Here is a 17,620-nt window from a genome sequence, read left to right as displayed (position 1 = left end):
AATCAGGCCAATGCGTCTCTAGTCAACAAGTCCCTGAATGTCTAAAAATCGTTAGAGTAACAGCCCCTCCCTTACCTTAAATAAGAATATATATCAATTAGACAGCCATAGAAATAAGAAAAGCTGGTTAGCTATTAAGCATATAGAAACAGTTACTATGAAGTTAAAGTTTATAGTACACAGAAACATTTTAGACAGAAAAGGTAGATAGCTAAGTTAGATATCACAAAGGTCTTATTGCCTCTGCTCAATCTACTGTATACTCTTGCCCTGTGAACAATTTCTGAAAATGTCTAATCGTCTGATTTATGACTCTCCTAGTTAAAATAATCTTTGTTCACTATAACTGAATCTATGGAAACTTTGGTCAAAACAGTCCTTGTTCAATAAAATTAAATCCATGGAAACTTTCGTACTTTTCCTGGTTACCTTTGTATTGATTTTTCTCCTTAACTGATCATGCTATATACTTGCAAATGTTAATCTATGCCAAAAAGGAAAATATAAAAATCCACTTGTACTTTTAATAAACGAGTCAGTGCTTCACCTGCCTCTGAGCTGTGTAGTTGCCTGATCTCCATGCGCCGACGCCTCATAGCACCTTCGGGACCCCCTGGACTCTGCTGCGGCTGGACCGCGGCAGGCTTCATTTCCCCCCAAATCATGAATTACTATCTAACAGCAAATTTTACTTATTTATCTTGTTTTTGGTCTGTTTCCCTCTTCTAGAGGGCGGGGCTTTGTCTGTTTCGCTCACTGCTGTGTTTCTGGGGCTTACCGATTATATGCTAATTGAATGAGTGAATCTCAGACTTTCATCTGGGATCACTTTCCTTTTGCCTGAAACACACCCCTTAAAAGAGGTTTGATTTCCCTGGGGGAGCTTTTAAAAACCCTCAAGCCCAAGCCACGTCTCAGATCAACTGATTCAGAATCCCTGAGGGTGGGCATTTCTCCTGGGTCTAGAATTCCAGCTGGCATTCCAGCGCCATGAAGATGGCAGCATTCCGCTGTCAACCATCACCACAAGCCAGTTTTACAACATTTTTATCACCCCTAAAAAACCCAACAACAAACCTGTACCCATTGGCAGACACTCCCCATCTCCCACTCTCTGGCCCCCAGCATGAACCCACTTTTTGTCTCTACCGATTTTCCTCTTCTGGACATTTTACATTAATTAATGGTTCTTTGTGACTGCCTTCTTTCACTTAGCATAATGTTTATGAGGTTCATCCATGTTGTATCGCTGTTCTTTTGAAAGTAATCTTTCTACCTTTCCCATTTAATGCTTTTAAGATTCTATCTTTGTCTCTGCTTTTTTTCTGCATTTTCACTGTGGTATGTCTGCGTGTGAACACTTATGGAGTCTCTTGAATCCGTGATTGATGTCTGATTCCTATCTCAGGAATGTCCTCTTTAGCCACATCTAATCTCCTGTTTAGCCTATCTTCTGGATTTTTTGGTTAATGTTTTTCAAGTCTGTTAGGTCACTTGATATATGTAATTCCTGTACTGTTTTTCAAGTCTGTTAGGTCACTTGATATATGTAATTCCTGTACTTTGGCCATAGTTTCAGATTCTTTTAAAGTTATTTCCAGAGAGGGGGGAAGGGAAGGGAGAAAGAGAGGGAAAGAAATGTCAATGTGTGGTTGCCTCTCACGTGGTCCCCTACTGGGGACCTGGCCTGCAATCCAGCCATGTGCCCTGACTGGGAATCGAACCTGCGACCCTTTGGTTCACAGCCCACGCTCAATCCACTGAGCCACACGAGCCAGGGCTTAAGCCTGTTCTTCGTGTAAGCCCTATTAGTAAACATTTTTATCATCTGTGTCCAATAATATCGCTCTCCGAACTCTGGATGTCTGTGTCTGCTGGTTTTCACTCCTGTTGCCTTGTTTCTCCTGCTGGTTCTGCTGGCTTGTGGTGCTCATGTCCCCTTCAGCCCCGAGGTCACCTGCACAAATTTGTATTCGGAGCAGATACATGCTTTCTAGTGTTCTGGTCTTCGCCTTGGCCCTCCAAGGGCAGAGCTGGTATCCACTTTGGACATGCTTTACCCTGGTGGGCAAACTCCAGTCATTCAAACCTGGTTCAGCCCCACCAGTGCACTACTCTCTGTGTGACCCTGGACAAGACACCCCCCTGTCTGGGCCTCCGTTTTTCCCTCTGTACAACAGGCGACTGTCACGGTCCCTCCCTTATGGAGTTGCTGTGAGCATCTGCATCAGTTATTGGTTACTGGTAAGTAACAAATTACCCCCAAACTGAGTAGCTTAAATCAACAGTTTCTATGGGTTAAGAGTTTGGGAGCAATTATGTCATTTGACTAAAAGCCTCTCGTGATGGTGTAGTTAAGATTTTTGCTGGGGCTTCAGTCGAAGGCTTGATGGTGCTGGAGGAGACACTTTCCAGAAAGCCCAGTCATGTGGCTGGTTGGTGCTCGTGATCACAGGGCACCTGAGTCGCTGACCACATGGACGTCTCCACAGGTTCTGTGAGTGTCCCAGCCACCTGGCAGCTGGCTTTCCCCAGAACAGATGATGCAGGGAGCAAGCAGGGGCCATAGTATATGCTACAGCCTAGCATTAAAAGTCATACTTCATCATTTGCAGTCATCTATTAGTTACACTGGTTGGCCCAGCTCAGGTGGGAGAGAACTAACAAGGGCATGGATAACGGGGTCAAGGACCACTTGGGCTAACTATCACGTGTCAAATGAGATAATACGTGTAAAGCACTTGACACCATGCATGGTACAGGTGTGTGCTCACAGTAAACAGGGACCACCCCTCATAAACATCCTGGCTTTGCTCTAGGCAGGTAGGATCTACAGAGCAACAGCTTTCATTCGGTCATTCAACAAACACTGAGCAGCTCTGTGTGCCAGGCACTATTCTAGGAGCTGGGGACACGATGGCAAACAAAATTAGTATGAAACTAACACAAACAGATCTAGAATGCTCTGCCAGGTGGTGCTAAGTGCTCTGAAGAACCACAAAGCCAGGGAAGTGGGGAGAGAATGACAAGGGGAAGCGGGCTACATGGCTTTCCCCATAAAGCCAGCACAGTGGCGGTGGCTCAGACTGTGACCTCTGGCAAAGCCCTCCCACACCCGTGAGCCCATCCTAGCCTCACAGGCGGATAGAGTTTACACCCGTTTTACACCTGGGCTGGAGTCAAACAGACACAGAAGGGGCTGACAGGAGCTCTGAGTTCCCGAGGAATCAGGATTTCTCCCAATAAAGAGGTTCTTCAAACAGGATGCTCAGCGGCATCTCTAGGAGGCTCCTTAGGAAGCAGAGCCCTGGAGGCACCTGACGCATTAGGTCTGGGCAGAGCCCAGGGATCTGCATTTTTAAGCAGGCACCCCAGGGGGCTGATGCAGGGCTGCAGGGTGAGGGCTTCAATGGTGCGGGGACCTTCTCTGACAAGTATCAGAAGAGGTTCCAGGTCCAGCCTCCAGGGACGGGCGGGGCTTAGCCACACAGAGAGGAAGGGGACAGGCAGAGGCCCCCAAACACCAAGCAGCTGGACTCAAGGGTGTTGACTTCTCAAATACTGCAGTGCCACCTCCCTTGTTCCTCAGGTCACAGATGTCTCTAAGATGACAGACACCAGGGACCACAGAGTGGAGACAGAAGAGGCGGGGAGCTGGAGTCTGCTGGCAGCTCTGAGAGCTGAGTCAGCTGGCCCTGAAGCCCACCCCACCTTCTGACTTCATGCTTTGTGTGAAATATATCTCCTTTTTTTAAGCTACTCTGACTCAGGGTTTCAGTTACTTGCAGCCAGAAGTTAGCCCCGTTGAGACACCATTGCCTCCAGAAGAAAGAGAGGGAGTGCAGAGGACTCGCCGTGGGCTGGCCTGGGAAAACTGATAAGACAGGATCGGAGAAACGTCTGGGAGGAATACAAGAATTTCATAACTCCTTTATTAGGCACAAAGTAAAAATATATACTCATGGTATACAAAACCTATAGTACTAATGTGGGGCCCTGGACCCCAAGCGTCCCCAGAACTGGGTTTAGCACTTTCCATGGGGCCAGGGGGCATACGCCACCTAAACCTGTCCCCCTGCTCAGGTCAGGGGCTGCTGCAGCAGACAGGCCTGGATCCTTATTCCAAACCACTCCTCAAGTCAGATGAGGACCAGTCTCACGATTTGCATTCTCGACCTTCTGGCTCAAATCCTTGGCTCAGGCCTGGACAGAGGCTCCCATGACCAAGAGGACACAGCTGCTGGTGCAGAATTCCCAGCATGGCCAGGGCTCCGGAGCCCTAAGTTGCAAGGGGGAGGCCTGGAGCCTTTGGCACACGATGCTTCCCTTCCTCTGAAAGGTACAAGATACAAAGGTAGCTGGGTTGTTTGTGAGAGGCGCTGCCCCGTGACAGAGGTGCCGGTGCCAGCACGAGGGGATGTCGTCACCTGCACTAAATGCACCCGGTTGGGTACAAGACAATGGCCTGTGGGCGTGGAAAAGAACTGTCAGCTCTGTGGGCAGGGGTGGGTCTCTGGGTCACAGCTGTGTTCTCAGCACCTACAACAGGGCACGCAGGGAACTCTGAAGAAAGACTTGTCGAGTGCATGAGCCCGTGTGCACAGGTGTGTGAGTCACATGCGCGTGCATACAGTACATTCCACACACACCTCCTCTCTTCGCCCTCCTCGAAGGCACTTCAGGTGTGTTTCAGTTCAAAGCAGTAGGAAAGAGCTTGGGGATGCCCCAAACTCAGCCCACAGTTCACAGCTGAGAGGCTGGTGGGGTGGCCCTAGCCATATAGGCCCACTTCCCTTTCTCCCTCCTCCACCTCCACTTCCTCCAGCCCCGGCCCTTCAGGGACCACCTGGTCAGCCTCCCAGAGGTGGGCTCGGGACAGGACTGAGGGAGTCAGGTTCTCCTGCAGCCAGGGGTGCAGCAGGATGCCCAAGGCCGTGAGCCTCTCAGCTGGCTCCCGTCGAAGGAGGCAGTGGACCAGGCAGCGGGCCGAGGCCGAGAGGCCCTGAGGCAGGGCGTAGGTCCCCCGGCGGATCTTGCTGAAGAGCAGGACAGGCTCTGCGTCCTGGAAGGGGTAGTGGCCAGCCAGCATGGTGAAGAGCGCCACGCCCAGGCTCCAGACATCCGCCGCCTTGCCTGAGTAGGATGCCCGTGAGCTGAGGATCTCGGGACCCACGTAGGCCGGGCATGCCTGCTTGTCCCAGAGGGAGTCATCTGGCCCAGTCAGCACACAGGCATCCTCCAGGTTCTCCAGCACTAGCTTTGTCCTGCAGCAGAGAGACAGACAGAGGGGTCAGCTCCTGCTGGAACTTCCAAGCCACCACCTCACACCAGCACCCTGAATGTTACCCATTTCCCAAGTGCCCACTGCCATCTGGCAGAATTGAGCCAGTCCTGTGTGGCTGGATGACTGAGCCCATTTTACAGATGAGAGAGAGAAGGCTCAGAGAGGTTACACCATTGCTCAAGGTCACAGAGCAATTAAATTTGAACTAGGACTTTGAAAGGAACACATTTCCCAACAGTCCCTGGGGTGGGAGGGGGCTGAGGGCATTGAACCTCTTATAAAACAGATGCAAACTTAGGGTCCGGGCAGGTAATAACATGAGAGAAATAGGAAGTGGGGTGGGCCAAACGTCTCAGCACAAACCCTGCCTGAAAAGGGTGACGTTAACACCACCACAGTCAATACGCACAAACCGTCCTCTGGGTACCTAGCCCTGAGCTTGGTACCTGGCACGTCTCACTTCATCCTCATACAGCCCGTGAGAAAGACACCCCTGTACCTCCACAGGGCACGGGGCTGGGGTGGGGGTGCCAGCTCCCACCCCCCGCAGCCAGCGCTAGGAACGGTTCACGAGTTCCCAAGGGGACCCCACGTTCCCATTCTCCAAGGGAAGCCAGAAATCATATTTTAACAAAGGAATTTCCGTTTTGGAAACGCTGGCAACCTATTTCAATTGAAAACGAATAAACGTATGTGGGGGGCCCCCCAAAAATAAGTGTGTAGCTCGCCACTTGCAGCTTCTGCTTTAAACACCTCCCACAGAGCCTCTCTATTGCTTTATTAATAACCATTCTACTCCCACTGCTGTTCCCTTTATTTCTGTGGCACCGCTCCCTCAGTGCTCACTGGCATTTCACAAATGGTGGCCAACGCTGTGAATCACAGTGAGGGAGGGGAGGCTGTGGAGGTCAGTGTCGGCACTGCCGGTCCATTTCACAGATGCAGAAAGCCAGGTTTGGGCAGGTGAAGCCACTGCCCAGGGCCAAAGAACAGGTTAAACAGTGTAATCAGGGTTTGAACCCAGGTCTGCCTGACCCCACTGCCTGTCTTCTACCAACAGTGCTTCGCAAACTATTGCCACGGAAAGAGAAAGAAGTACTTTCTCACCTCTGGGACGGCTGGGGTGTTGTGCTCACCCAAGGTTCAAAACGATTTGAAGTTGTGCATTCGCTCAAAAATCATTATACATTTTATATTCCACATCTTACTAAAGGCAAGTTTTTAGAGTATAAAATATAGAAGGAAATAGAAAAGCACCCTTAGACAAACATCACCGTTAAACCTGCTACAGGGAAGACAGACGGCTGCTAAGCCCAGTGGGTGGGAGTTTGAGGAGAAAGAGTATATTCGCATGCACAGCCTCCAAACACCTCGAGGTGCTCATTAATTACAAGGTATTACTCAAGGTACTAATTAAGGACAAAGGTTAAGTGGGGAACCTCACCGTGGAGGCACTGGGCAGACTGCACCGTGACAGACGATTGAGGCTGATGTCACAGTAACACCTGCCACCACCTTGCACTTCCCGATGCCAGGCAGCGAGAAGGGCCATCATCACTTCCGGGACATCCTTGCCAAAAATGTAGAACCTCAACTTAACCATAAGAAAACCATCAGTCGAACCCTAACTGGGGGGCATTCAACAAAATGACTGACTGGTACCCTTCAAATGTGTCAAGGTCAAGGCAGACAAGAAAAGCCTGCGGACCTGAGTCAGACCGGAGGACGCTAAGGAGCCGTGACTGGTGAATGCAGGGTGGGGACCAGGATGGATCCTGCACAGAAAAAGGACATAGTGGGAAGCTGGTGAGATCTGAACCAATCGGTGCTTTGGTTACTAGCACAAGACCAAGGTTAACGTCCTGGCGGTGGTGGCTGTGCTGTGGCCTTTTAAGGCACTGACCTTAGGGGAAGCTGGGGGAAGGAAATACGGGAACTCTTTGGACAGTTTTTTGCAACTTTTCCGTAGGTCTAAAAGTATTTGAAAATAAAAAGGTTTTAAAAAGCTCAATGGAGTCACTCCCCCCCAAAAAATCTTGACATGAAATTAACGTTCTTTATGGATGTTCGTGAGGACCATCCTGCATAGTTCCAGCAGTTTGGGTGGGGACAGGATGCCAGGTCCCTTTGTGTCCCCCACTCCAAAAGTCACTGATTTTCAGTTTCCCAGGAAAAGGTTCCTGTGTGGGGAACTCAAGGCGCATTTTTGGCTGTTGTCTGTTATCTTGAAATCCTGGAAACATCTTGACAACCCAGACCTTCCCCCTACCGATCGGGAATCCGAGGTCTACAGACCCTGGGTCACCCAGTCAGCAAGAGACCCAGCCAGGCCTCTTGGCTCTGAAGCTCAGAGGGGGTTAGGACCCTGGCTCTGGAGTCCCGTCCGGGTTCAGATCCCAGCTCTACTATTTATTTAGCTGCGGGGCCTTGCTGACCTCTCTGGCTCTCGGTTTCCTCACCTGCCGGGTGGGGACAGTAAGAGTATCTACCTCGTTTTGTAAGGAGCCAGGCAAAGTCAGACAGCGCAGCTGCGCCCTTCATCGCTGTCACGATCATCACCAAGGCAAGGTAGAGCCAACAGGGGCTTCCAACAGAACTGAGTCAACTTTTTCCTGGGACCCCGGCAGGGCGACCGGTCCAGGCTTGCCACATTTTGTGAGGGCTACTTCGCCTTCCTGAGCTTCGGTTTCCCCATTACGACCCACCTCCTGGGTGTGTCTGTGGGTGGGTGTCTGTTGCCACGCTCACCTCTCACAGTCAGTGAAGACAAAGCGACGAAGCTTGAGGTCTCGCAGGACCAGGCCGTGCTGGTGACAGTGGGCCACGGCGGCGGCCATCTGGCAGAAGAGGCCAGCGGCCTCGGGCTCAGGCAGGCGGCCGCGGCGCACCAGGCTGCGCAGGTCCCCATGGGGCCGCGGGAAAAAGGTGTAAAGGTGGTGTGCGTCCGCCAGCACCTCCGCTGGCCGTGCCACGTGCCTGTGAGGGGGCAGCCGCAAGTAGGGCTCCAGCACCACCAGGGCCTCGCCGACTGGGTACACCTGTGGGTGGAGCATGGTCGTGAGCACAGGTGGGGACCACGTGGAGCCCAGGCTGGCCCTGGAAACAGTCCTAGCCAACACTTCAGACACTACTGCGTGCAAGACCCTGTGCCATGCACTTCAGCGGCAAGCTACTCAACCCTGCCAAAGCTGGGAGGTCTCCTAGCCAACAAGTTCTCTTCATTGATGCCTTATATGGCCTTAAACTTAAGATAGTTGAAAAATAACAGGTAACCCAAACAAAAATAACCCTGAAAGCAGGGAAATCCAAAAGAGCAGATGATGCAGAAGTAACTTTATGCCCATCATCATCATCACCATCCTAGCTTCCATTCTCTGGAACTCATGACCACCTACCCTTCATTCATTCCTCCCTGCAACAGCCACTGGGTGTCTAACTTGACTGACAGCCCAGGTCCCTGCCTCCCGCCCCCCTGGTGCCCACAGTCCAATACGGGAGACAGTAAACGGCCCAAAAGCTAAACATTTCTGTACACTAAACAATCAACACAATTCTGGTAAGCATTGCAAAGGAACTGAGAAGGAGGCTGGAATACAGAATATTTTGGAAGGGGGCACCTATTGTAGAACATGTGGTTGAAAAGGGACTCTGGGGAAGTGACCTGAATGATTCAGGAATGCCCATAAGATACGCTTTCCAGGTGGGGGCCCGGGGCAAGAAAGAGCTTGGTCAGCTCTAGAAACACAACCAAAGATCAGCAGGCTGAAACGGGGTAGGGGAGGGAAGGGAGGCACGTGGTGCGGTGGCTCAGCTTGTCAGGAACTGAGCTGGGGCTTTGTGGGCCTCAGATGGAAGCCTCCCATGTTCAGAGAGGGAAGGTGAATTGTTGGAAGCCATACGGCTAGTCAGCAGCCACGTTGGCATAAACCCTTTGCATGCTGTTTTAGCTGTGCTACACAGAAAATAAAAATAAATAAAGCATACACATATTTGATCCATTAGGAAAAACTGTAAGCATATGTCTCTAAAAAAAAAAAGGTGAGTGGCATGGAGGAAAGAATCCAAAAATAGAGACTTTTTTGAAAGTTAGGGTAAGCACATCCCTCCCTCTGCACATTTGCGCTTGCCTTTCCTGCTTCCCTGAGCAGGGACGCTCTCCCCTAAGACAACCACAGGGCTGGTTCCCCCAGTTCAGGCAAGTCACTGCTCAAATGTCATCTCCTCAAAGAGGTCTTCCCCGACCTCCCTAGCTAAAATCACCCGTACCCCCTACCCTCCCTGTTCTCCTGTCTCCCAGCCTTCTCTCCATAGCCCTTCCGATCGCCTGACACAAATGTTTTTCATCCGCTTGTTTATCGTCCACATCCCGCATTAGAACGTCAGCTTGATGCGAGCAGAGCTTTGTCTCTTTTTGAACCACAGCACGGCATGTGCTGGTGCTCCCTGGTCTGTTCACTTAATGAATTAGGTGATAGTCTACAAAGACAGTTGTTTATCTCTCTACACGCTGACCAGAAAACCCTAGACATGAGGAAACGGCAGGTCAGCCACCACCGTTCATGCTGGGATAGGGACAAGCACGTTCCAGGAGACTCCCCTAAACGTTTCTAAGGGACTGGGGCCATATGGAAGCATGAGGCTTCTGGCTCCAGCTTGCTTCAGTCCCTCCGCTCAGCACGGACCTCCCTCCCCAGTAGGAACAGCAAAGAACCTGTGATGCTGCAGGAAGGGGACCCAGGGTTCAGGGGTTCCTTAGAGCATCTGGGGCAGAGCACTGGGGACCTGCGTCAGGCAGCCCTGGGCCCTGGTGAAGCTGGTGGCTGGACCACATGTCCAGATGTGTCCCCCTGTCCACTGCATCCCCACAGCAGGAGCCGGAGTCAGCTGCTGCTGCTCCCAGTTGGAGGCTTAAGCCCTTTGGCTTCTCTGCATTCCCAAGGGGATCCAGGTCTCCTTGCGCCCCTCCCTTATGTGCCCAGGCCTCTCCTGTCTTCCATATGCCTGTCCTCTGAGAGCAAATCTGTCCTGCTTGTGTCTGAACCACTTGTCCGAGCGTGGGGCACACGGTTCTGGGCTCAGCCTGCCAGGGTCCAATGCCAGCTGACCCCTGCTGGCTCTGTGATGTGGTGAGTAACCACATCCTTTTGAGCCTCGGTGTCCTCCACCTATCAAGTGGGCCCAATAGCAGTAACTACCTCATAGGGCGTGTGAAGATTAGCAGATATTATGCACACGAAGCAATCAACGCAGTACCTGCTGCACAGTCAATACTGTTATTATACTTTCTCATCTCTGTCCTTTCGGGCCGTGACCTGCTGATGTTCTGTGCGGGTCCGACCCTCAGGGGGCCTTGGCCCTGCCCAGTCCCTGATTTCAGCCAAGAACCTAGACCTTGCCCAAGGAAGCCAGGCCAATGTTGTGTGTGTGTTATTTTTAGAATTATTTTTAGAGAGAGGGGAAGGGAGAGAGAAAGAGAGGGAGAGAAACATCAATATGTGGTTGCCTCTCGCACATTCCCTACTGGGGACCTGGCCCACAACCCAGGCACATGCCCTGACTGGGAATCAAACCAGTGACCCTTTGCTTCCCAGTCTGGCACTTAATCCACTGAGCCACAGCAGCCAGGGCCGGGCCCAATGTTATGTGGATTCATGCATGGCCCTTCTGCTGTCTTGACCTCAGTCTTTGTGTTTGTAAAATGGCCACAGGGCAGGCCCAGTGCCCTCTAGGGTCCCAGGAGTTCTGATGTCTACCATAGCTCATCTTCTCTTGTGCAAACATCTTCAGTGGCTCCCACAGCCTAGGGGAAGTTTTTCTAGAGCTTTCCCATGCAGCAGCCGTCAGCCCCTATCTGCTGCCCTGACTGCACGCCTTCTCCAAACGGCCAGCGGGAACGCCATGCTCTCACTGCTCTCGGCCTCTCTGCACAGCTGTTGCCCGGCCTGGCCCTTGCTTTTCCCACTCCTCCCTAGCTAACTCCTCAGTCTCTCGGACACCCCCTTGAGTACATTAGAGGCTTCTCCCCTGTGCTCTCACAGTCCAGAAGCTGCACCCCTACAACATGTATCGCACTATGGGGGCCTAAGCTGTGAGTTCCCCAGCACTGGGACCATCTGGTTTACCTCTCTGGTCTCAACCCAGCCTTCTGGCTTGACAGAGTTAGGGGCTCACTGGCTGCTTCCCCAATAAACACAGGACTAAATGAATATCAGCCCTGAGGGTCCTCTGCAGCCAAGGCTCTTTCCAAGCCCCCCGTGATGCTGATGGAGAGTGGCCCCCACGGCACATACCTGGCAGGTGTATTCGGTGCCTGTGGGGCAGTGCAGGGCCCGGTAGGCCCGGCCGCCCTCCTCAGGCCCCTGGAGGACATAGGGCCCAAGATTGGAGGCAGCGGTCACAGCAGGGGCACGGCCCGCAGCAGGAGGCGGTCTCAGCGGCGGTGGGCAGGGGGGCAGCCTGGGCTGGGGTCCACTTCGAGCTTGTTTCTGGGTGGGACATTCAGTGTCTACGTCATCGTGCAGCTTTAACTGCTTCTTCCTGGAGGGAGCATTCATAGGAGCTGCCAGAGGGGTGGCTCGCATCTAGAAAGAAGGAGAGAAAGGCACTACAGTGAGGCTGTCTGGCGGCCACTGCCTTCCTCTGCTGGTGGGAGGGCACACCGGCAGGACCTGGACAGAGGGTGATCTGGCAGAGTGCATTCAACTGACAACTGCACGCACCTCTACTGCGTGTCCCGCTTCCGCAAGTTATCCTCCAATCAAAATGCTCTTCCTCAGAGCCTTGGGCCTAAGAGCAAAAGGCAGAAAATACCCACAAATGTCCAGCAGTAGGGGACTGGTTAAAACATCACAGTATAGCCATATAGTAGAATACTATACAGTTCTGAAAAAGGACCAGGAAGCTCTCTACATATTGATGTAATGATACAAGTCCAAGGTTATTACTGCAGCCCACGTGCAATCATTTAGAATGGGAGGGCAGATAAAGTGCTTCCCAGACAAGGTCACGTTTAAGGAGTTCATCATCACCAAGCCTTTATTACATGAAATGTTAAATGGACTTATCTAAGCAAAAGGAGATGATCAAAAATATGAACAGTAAGTGACAACAAACTCATAACTATCAACAACTGAACCTAAAAAAACAAAACCAAAAACTAAGCAAACAACTAGAACAGGAACAGAATCACAGAAATGGAGATCACATGGAGGGTTAACAGCGGGGAGGGGGAGGGAGGAGAATGGGGGGAAAGGTACAGGGAATAAGAAGCATAAATGGGAGGTACAAAATAGACAGGGGGAGGTTAAGAACAGTATGGGAAATGGAGAAGCCAAAGAACTGATATGTGTGACCCATGGACATGAACTAAGGGGGGGAATACTGGTGGGAGGGGATGTTCTGGGCGGAGGGGAATAAAGGGGAGAAAAAAATGGGACAACTGTAATAGCATAATCAATAAGATATATTTTTTAAAAAACCACTGAATATCCACCATTAGGGGACTGGTTACATAACTTACATTTCATCCATACATGGGACAGTTGCACCCATTTAAAAGATTGAATTAACTCTATATTGCTAATTGAAAAGATGTCCAGAGTGAACTATTAAGTGAAATAAGAGCGAAGTGGAAAGACAGACTTGACGGTTGGTGAGAGGAAGGAAGAGCGACTGCATGGTATCTATTGAGTGTTGGAGGGTAGGCAGCCAGTACTAGGAAAGGGAGGGAGGGGTGGAAGGAGTGGGGAAGGAGGGAGGAACGATGGTGAGTGACTAAGGTATCTACACACGAATATATACTCTGGAATGGTTAGATCATCAAGTGAACAAAGCGAGCCGCTGAACAGTACACCTAAGATGATCTCATTTACGTAAAAACCCAGCAGCATATACTATGACGCATCTCCGTATTTCCATAATTATAGATGTGGAAATGTACAGGAAAAGGTCTGGCAGGACCCCGGCAAAAACAGCCACACAGTAGCTCTCGGACTCCTGGGAGACCTCTAGGAGAAGGGATCTGGTCAGGAGGCAAGTAAATTTTTTATTTCAATACAAATAAAGATTCTACATTCATTTAGTGCTTGAGCATTTCAAAACAGATGAGTGGATTTCTTTTTTCAGTTGTGAACTTTACCAATGACTGCCTGATAGCCCAAGGGCCACCAGACTCTCAGGGCGCACACGCTGCGCTCATCCACTGCCAGCTCAGTTTCATCATCGGGTGGGAGGGGAGGTCTCACAAAGGGCCCAAGATTGCATTCATTCAGCGATGAAGGAGGCCACCACCCTTGCAACTGTGTCACTGGGTGTGGCGCGTGGAGGACGGGGCCATGACACGTCAGGGCAGAGAGGTTCTCTCTAGGACCCATCAGCCCATCCATTCAGACTCCAGATGAGGGACAAAGAGGCCCAGGGGTGAGGTGTTAGAGGGGCAGAGACGTTACCCCAATTAAAGGCCTTTGGACAGTCGACAGTCAGTCGGAGGCAGGATGAATGGGGAAACACCACTCAGAGTCCATTCTCAGACTGATGCCCATCTCTCACGCTACCGCCAAGTGCACGCGCTGCCTTGGGAGGGAGGAGGGAGCCCCACCTTGGGTGAAAGGTCACAGTCCTGTCTTGGTAAGAAGGAAATGGGGGTGGCAGTCGTCAAATATTCCCAGGATCGAACCCTGGCTGGGCAGCCCTGGGCAAAGCCTTCAACCTTCCTGAGCCCCAGTTCCTTCACAGGATGGGAAGCTCACGGGATTTTTGTGGTGAAGAAATTAAATCAAATGAGGTAGCACGGCCCTGTTATAGGATTGGTACAGGGAAATGACCACTACTGTTTTATTACTATTATTACTATTATTATTCATCGCTGAAGGTGGATTCAGTGCTACCCTTGGGAGTCTCAGAAATCTCCCCAGGGATGAGGCTAGGATGACACCACTCATCTCACCATTTCTGAGTCAAGCAAGATGATCTCTGGCTGTGTAGACGCTTTGTGCCCCGTGAGGCAGAGACACCCTGGAGAGGTAGTTCCAGGGTTGTATCAGCAAGCCCGGTTGTCGGGCTCCCTGGACCCTATCCGTGCCGAGCTTGGTGGGGCCTGGGATACCCCGGCCCACAGGACAAGGGAGGGAGCTCCACTGTAGGATGGAGGCAGCCTCTGACCCCTGGCACCCGGGTGGGGGGGGGGGGGGATAAGGGCGGGTCATACCAAGCACACACAACAGGGCAGACAGGGGAACAAATGCCCCTCCGAAACACTTTCTCCAATCCAGCCAGCCCAGACACACGTCCACGGAAGAGTGGGGCATACGCATCATTAAGTAACACACAGTTCTCCCTCCGTGGGCAACAGTGCACGTACACCCGCGAAGAGCTCCCACCTACCACACTCAGGACTGCACGACTGCTACAAAAAAGGTTACACAAAGTCTGATACACGCTCCTTGCCTCCGCCTCCTTTTACTCCGCCCCAGGCTCCTCCCACCGCCAGGCTCCTCCCACCGCCAGGCTCCTCCCACCGCCAGGCTCCTCCCACCGCCAGGCTCCTCCCACCGCCAGGCTCCTCCCACCGCCAGGCTCCTCTCAGGGGAGCGGAAGCCGCGCCCCCGATTGTCCGGGGGCTCAATGTTCTACGGAAACCGAGGGACGGCGGGGGACGCGGAGGGGGTGAGGCAAAGGGAAGGAGGCCGGGCCCCAGGGCTGTGGGAAGGGGCGGACTTGGCCCTCCCTCCCCCTCCCTGCCCGTAGGTACAGCGCACCCCGTCTGCAGGAACCAAACACGCGAGTGCACAGTGCGACGTGCAAACCGACAGCCGCACCGTTAGGTGCGCACCTGCGGCGGCGCCTGCCACCCCCCGGGGTTCTGCGCCTCGCGCTGCATCCGCGTTCCCACCGCCCTACGCGGGTCCCCTGCCCCCGGGGCAGCCCCGCTGTCCCCCAGCCGTGTCCTCCGGCTCACGCGGGCCCCTGCAGACACGGCCCGCAGTGCCAGACCGCACACACAGTCCCCCAGTGTCCCCCGCAGTCCCTCGCACACAGACCTCCCCGCACCAAACCACACGACTCTCGCGCTTCGTTCTCACCCAAAACACACAACCGCACTCCTTTCTCGGGGCGACACTCGGACACTTCAGTGCTCGACTCTCTCCGCCCCCGGGACACAGCTGCCACCCTGGGGGGCTCAGCCGCGCCCCAGTCGGAGCCGGCCGCACTCGGCGACCCCAAGCTCTGCGGGGCCGCGTCACCCGGGACCCGGCGGATAAACGAGGCCCAGGTCGCTCCCAACACCCCCCACGGCGGGTTCGTTCGAAGTCTGCGAGTGTGTCTAACCTGCAGCGGCCCGCCCGCCCCCGGCCGCCCGCCTCGTACCTTGCCCTCGCCAGGGGCCCGCTCCGCGGCTGCTGGGCTCGGCGCCCGTCGGAGCTCGGGCCTCTACACCCCACAGCCGACGCGTGCGGAGCGGCCGCCGCTTCCACTGCGAGTGTCTCGGAGGCGCCGGACGCCAGGCTCCGTTCGGCGGCCGCCTGGGTGATGTAAACCTGAGTTAATCACCCGCCGCCTGATGCGCTCCCGCGCGGGATTGCACCATCCCCAGCGCCCCGCCCCTGGGCCCCGCTGGGCCCCTCCCGCCCGGTCCCGGCGCCGGCCGCGGGCACCACCTGCCTCTCCCGCCCTCCGGGGGTGTCTCTCCTCCACCCCCTTCCCCTCCCGCCCCGCCCCGAAGTCGGAGTGTGGACGCCAGCCACCGGCTCTCGCTGTCGTCTTGGACAGAGCAGCTTGGTTTTCTGAGCTCGAGTTTCCCTACCTGTGAAATGGGGAGAACATCGTTCATTCTCAAGGTGGCGCTGAGCTGAAAAGAGCGAACCCGGGCAGTCTCCCCTGTGCTTCCCACTTACAAAGCACTTTCCCACCATTGCTTTATGAAACCTTTAGAGAACCTGGCAGAAAGTTCTAGTACCCACCCCCCCCATTCTACTAAGGTACAGCCCGAGGCTCAGCTATGGGAAAGCCGCCCAGAAACTTGGCGAAAACCACAGACTTACAGGAGCTGACTCTGGGCTTGAAAGGGCTAGTGTAACGCCCCGAGGAAGCCTGAAGTTGGGTGGGCTTCACAGCATTCAATTGACAGCGGCAGTGCAGCCTGCCGGTTAGGAGCAAGCACCCTAAAGCCAGCCTGCGTACCAGTGCACCCCACCTCTGCCCAGACCCACTGTGCTACCACGGGAAAGCTACGGAAAACCTGCTTCAGCTTCCTCCTCTATAAAATGGGCTTATAAATAGTACAGCACTCACTTCCTAGGGTTGTTGCTTGAATTAAGTGAATCCATGTAAAATGCCGAGAAGAGTGTAGCACACTGTAGGTGCTCAGTAAAAAACGCGGACAGAATGGCGGCTCAGAGAGGGGAAGGCAGCTGTAACAGAACTTGCCCCCCAGGACTGGCAGGCCACACTGGCACTTGCTGGTTGGTGAAGCATCCCTGGGCAGCTCCCCCCCATACACACACACACACACACACACACACACACCAAGCACCCCTCAGTGAAAATCCTTTTTAGGTCTTGATGTTGGAATATACAGGTGCCAAACACAAAAAAACAAAAAAACAAAAAACCCCTCCTCGGGCAGAGGTTGAGTGGGAGGCCGAGGGAGTCATCTCTGTTTACCTGCTTCCAGAACCCCAGGGACTAGCTCACCTGTGTCTCAGCCTCCAGGGCACAGCAGGGAATTCTGGGAGCTATTTTATCCTCCAAGACTCCCCTGCCTGGGAAGGGGGCTGGGGATGAATTCTTTTTCTGCCCCTTCAGGTCAGAAGATCCCCACAGCTGTAAGGGGCAAAAGAAGGCAGGCGTGGTTGTCTTCTGAGCGAGGCTACGTGGCTGGCGTTCTGCTGGGTTTATTCACACATCCCTGACTTGGTTTCACGCTGTGTCATCTTGTGAAGGCAGGGGACCCATCAGTAACAAGACCGACCTATCCTTGTCCTCACAGATTCTATAAATCAGTGGAGAGACAAACCATTATCAAGAAAATAAAATCAATAAACCAAGGTCATTTAAAATAGAGTATAAGTGTTATATATTTTCTTGAATAAAATAGGGTAGATTTGTTCTCTATCAGATATGACTGGGGGTGGATGTTTTCAATAGGAATCATCAGGCAGGTGATGCTTAAAGTAGGGTCTTAAGGAAGAGAAGGGAAGACAAGTACAAAGGTGTGAGGGGAGACAGAGGAAAAGTAGATGCAAAGGCCCTGGGGCACTGAAGGAACTGTCTGTGACACGGGTGCTGTCACCTTCCTTCTACAGATGAGTCAAGGTGAGGCATTCACCCAAGACCACC

At 52.9% G+C, this 17,620-nt stretch overlaps 1 protein-coding gene across 1 annotated transcript; it reads right to left on the bottom strand.

Annotated features, from left to right (window-relative positions):
* Positions 1–3,908: 3,908 nt before the first annotated feature.
* TRIB3 (tribbles pseudokinase 3) lies at positions 3,909–15,853 on the bottom strand. Its single transcript, XM_053927102.2, has 4 exons — positions 15,650–15,853; positions 11,575–11,865; positions 8,033–8,322; positions 3,909–5,264 (listed from the first exon to the last, which is right to left on the bottom strand). Exons 2-4 carry the CDS (start codon positions 11,863–11,865, stop codon positions 4,772–4,774), a joined length of 1,074 nt encoding a protein of 357 aa, XP_053783077.1. The 5' UTR covers positions 15,650–15,853; the 3' UTR covers positions 3,909–4,771.
* Between the last annotated feature and the right edge of the window lie 1,767 nt (positions 15,854–17,620).

The sequence above is a fragment of the Desmodus rotundus genome, chromosome 6, assembly GCF_022682495.2.
Source record: "Desmodus rotundus isolate HL8 chromosome 6, HLdesRot8A.1, whole genome shotgun sequence".
NCBI classification, from domain to species: Eukaryota; Metazoa; Chordata; class Mammalia; order Chiroptera; family Phyllostomidae; genus Desmodus; species Desmodus rotundus.
Note: the sequence above shows the minus strand (reverse complement) of the source record. Positions and strands in the feature narration are given on the sequence as shown.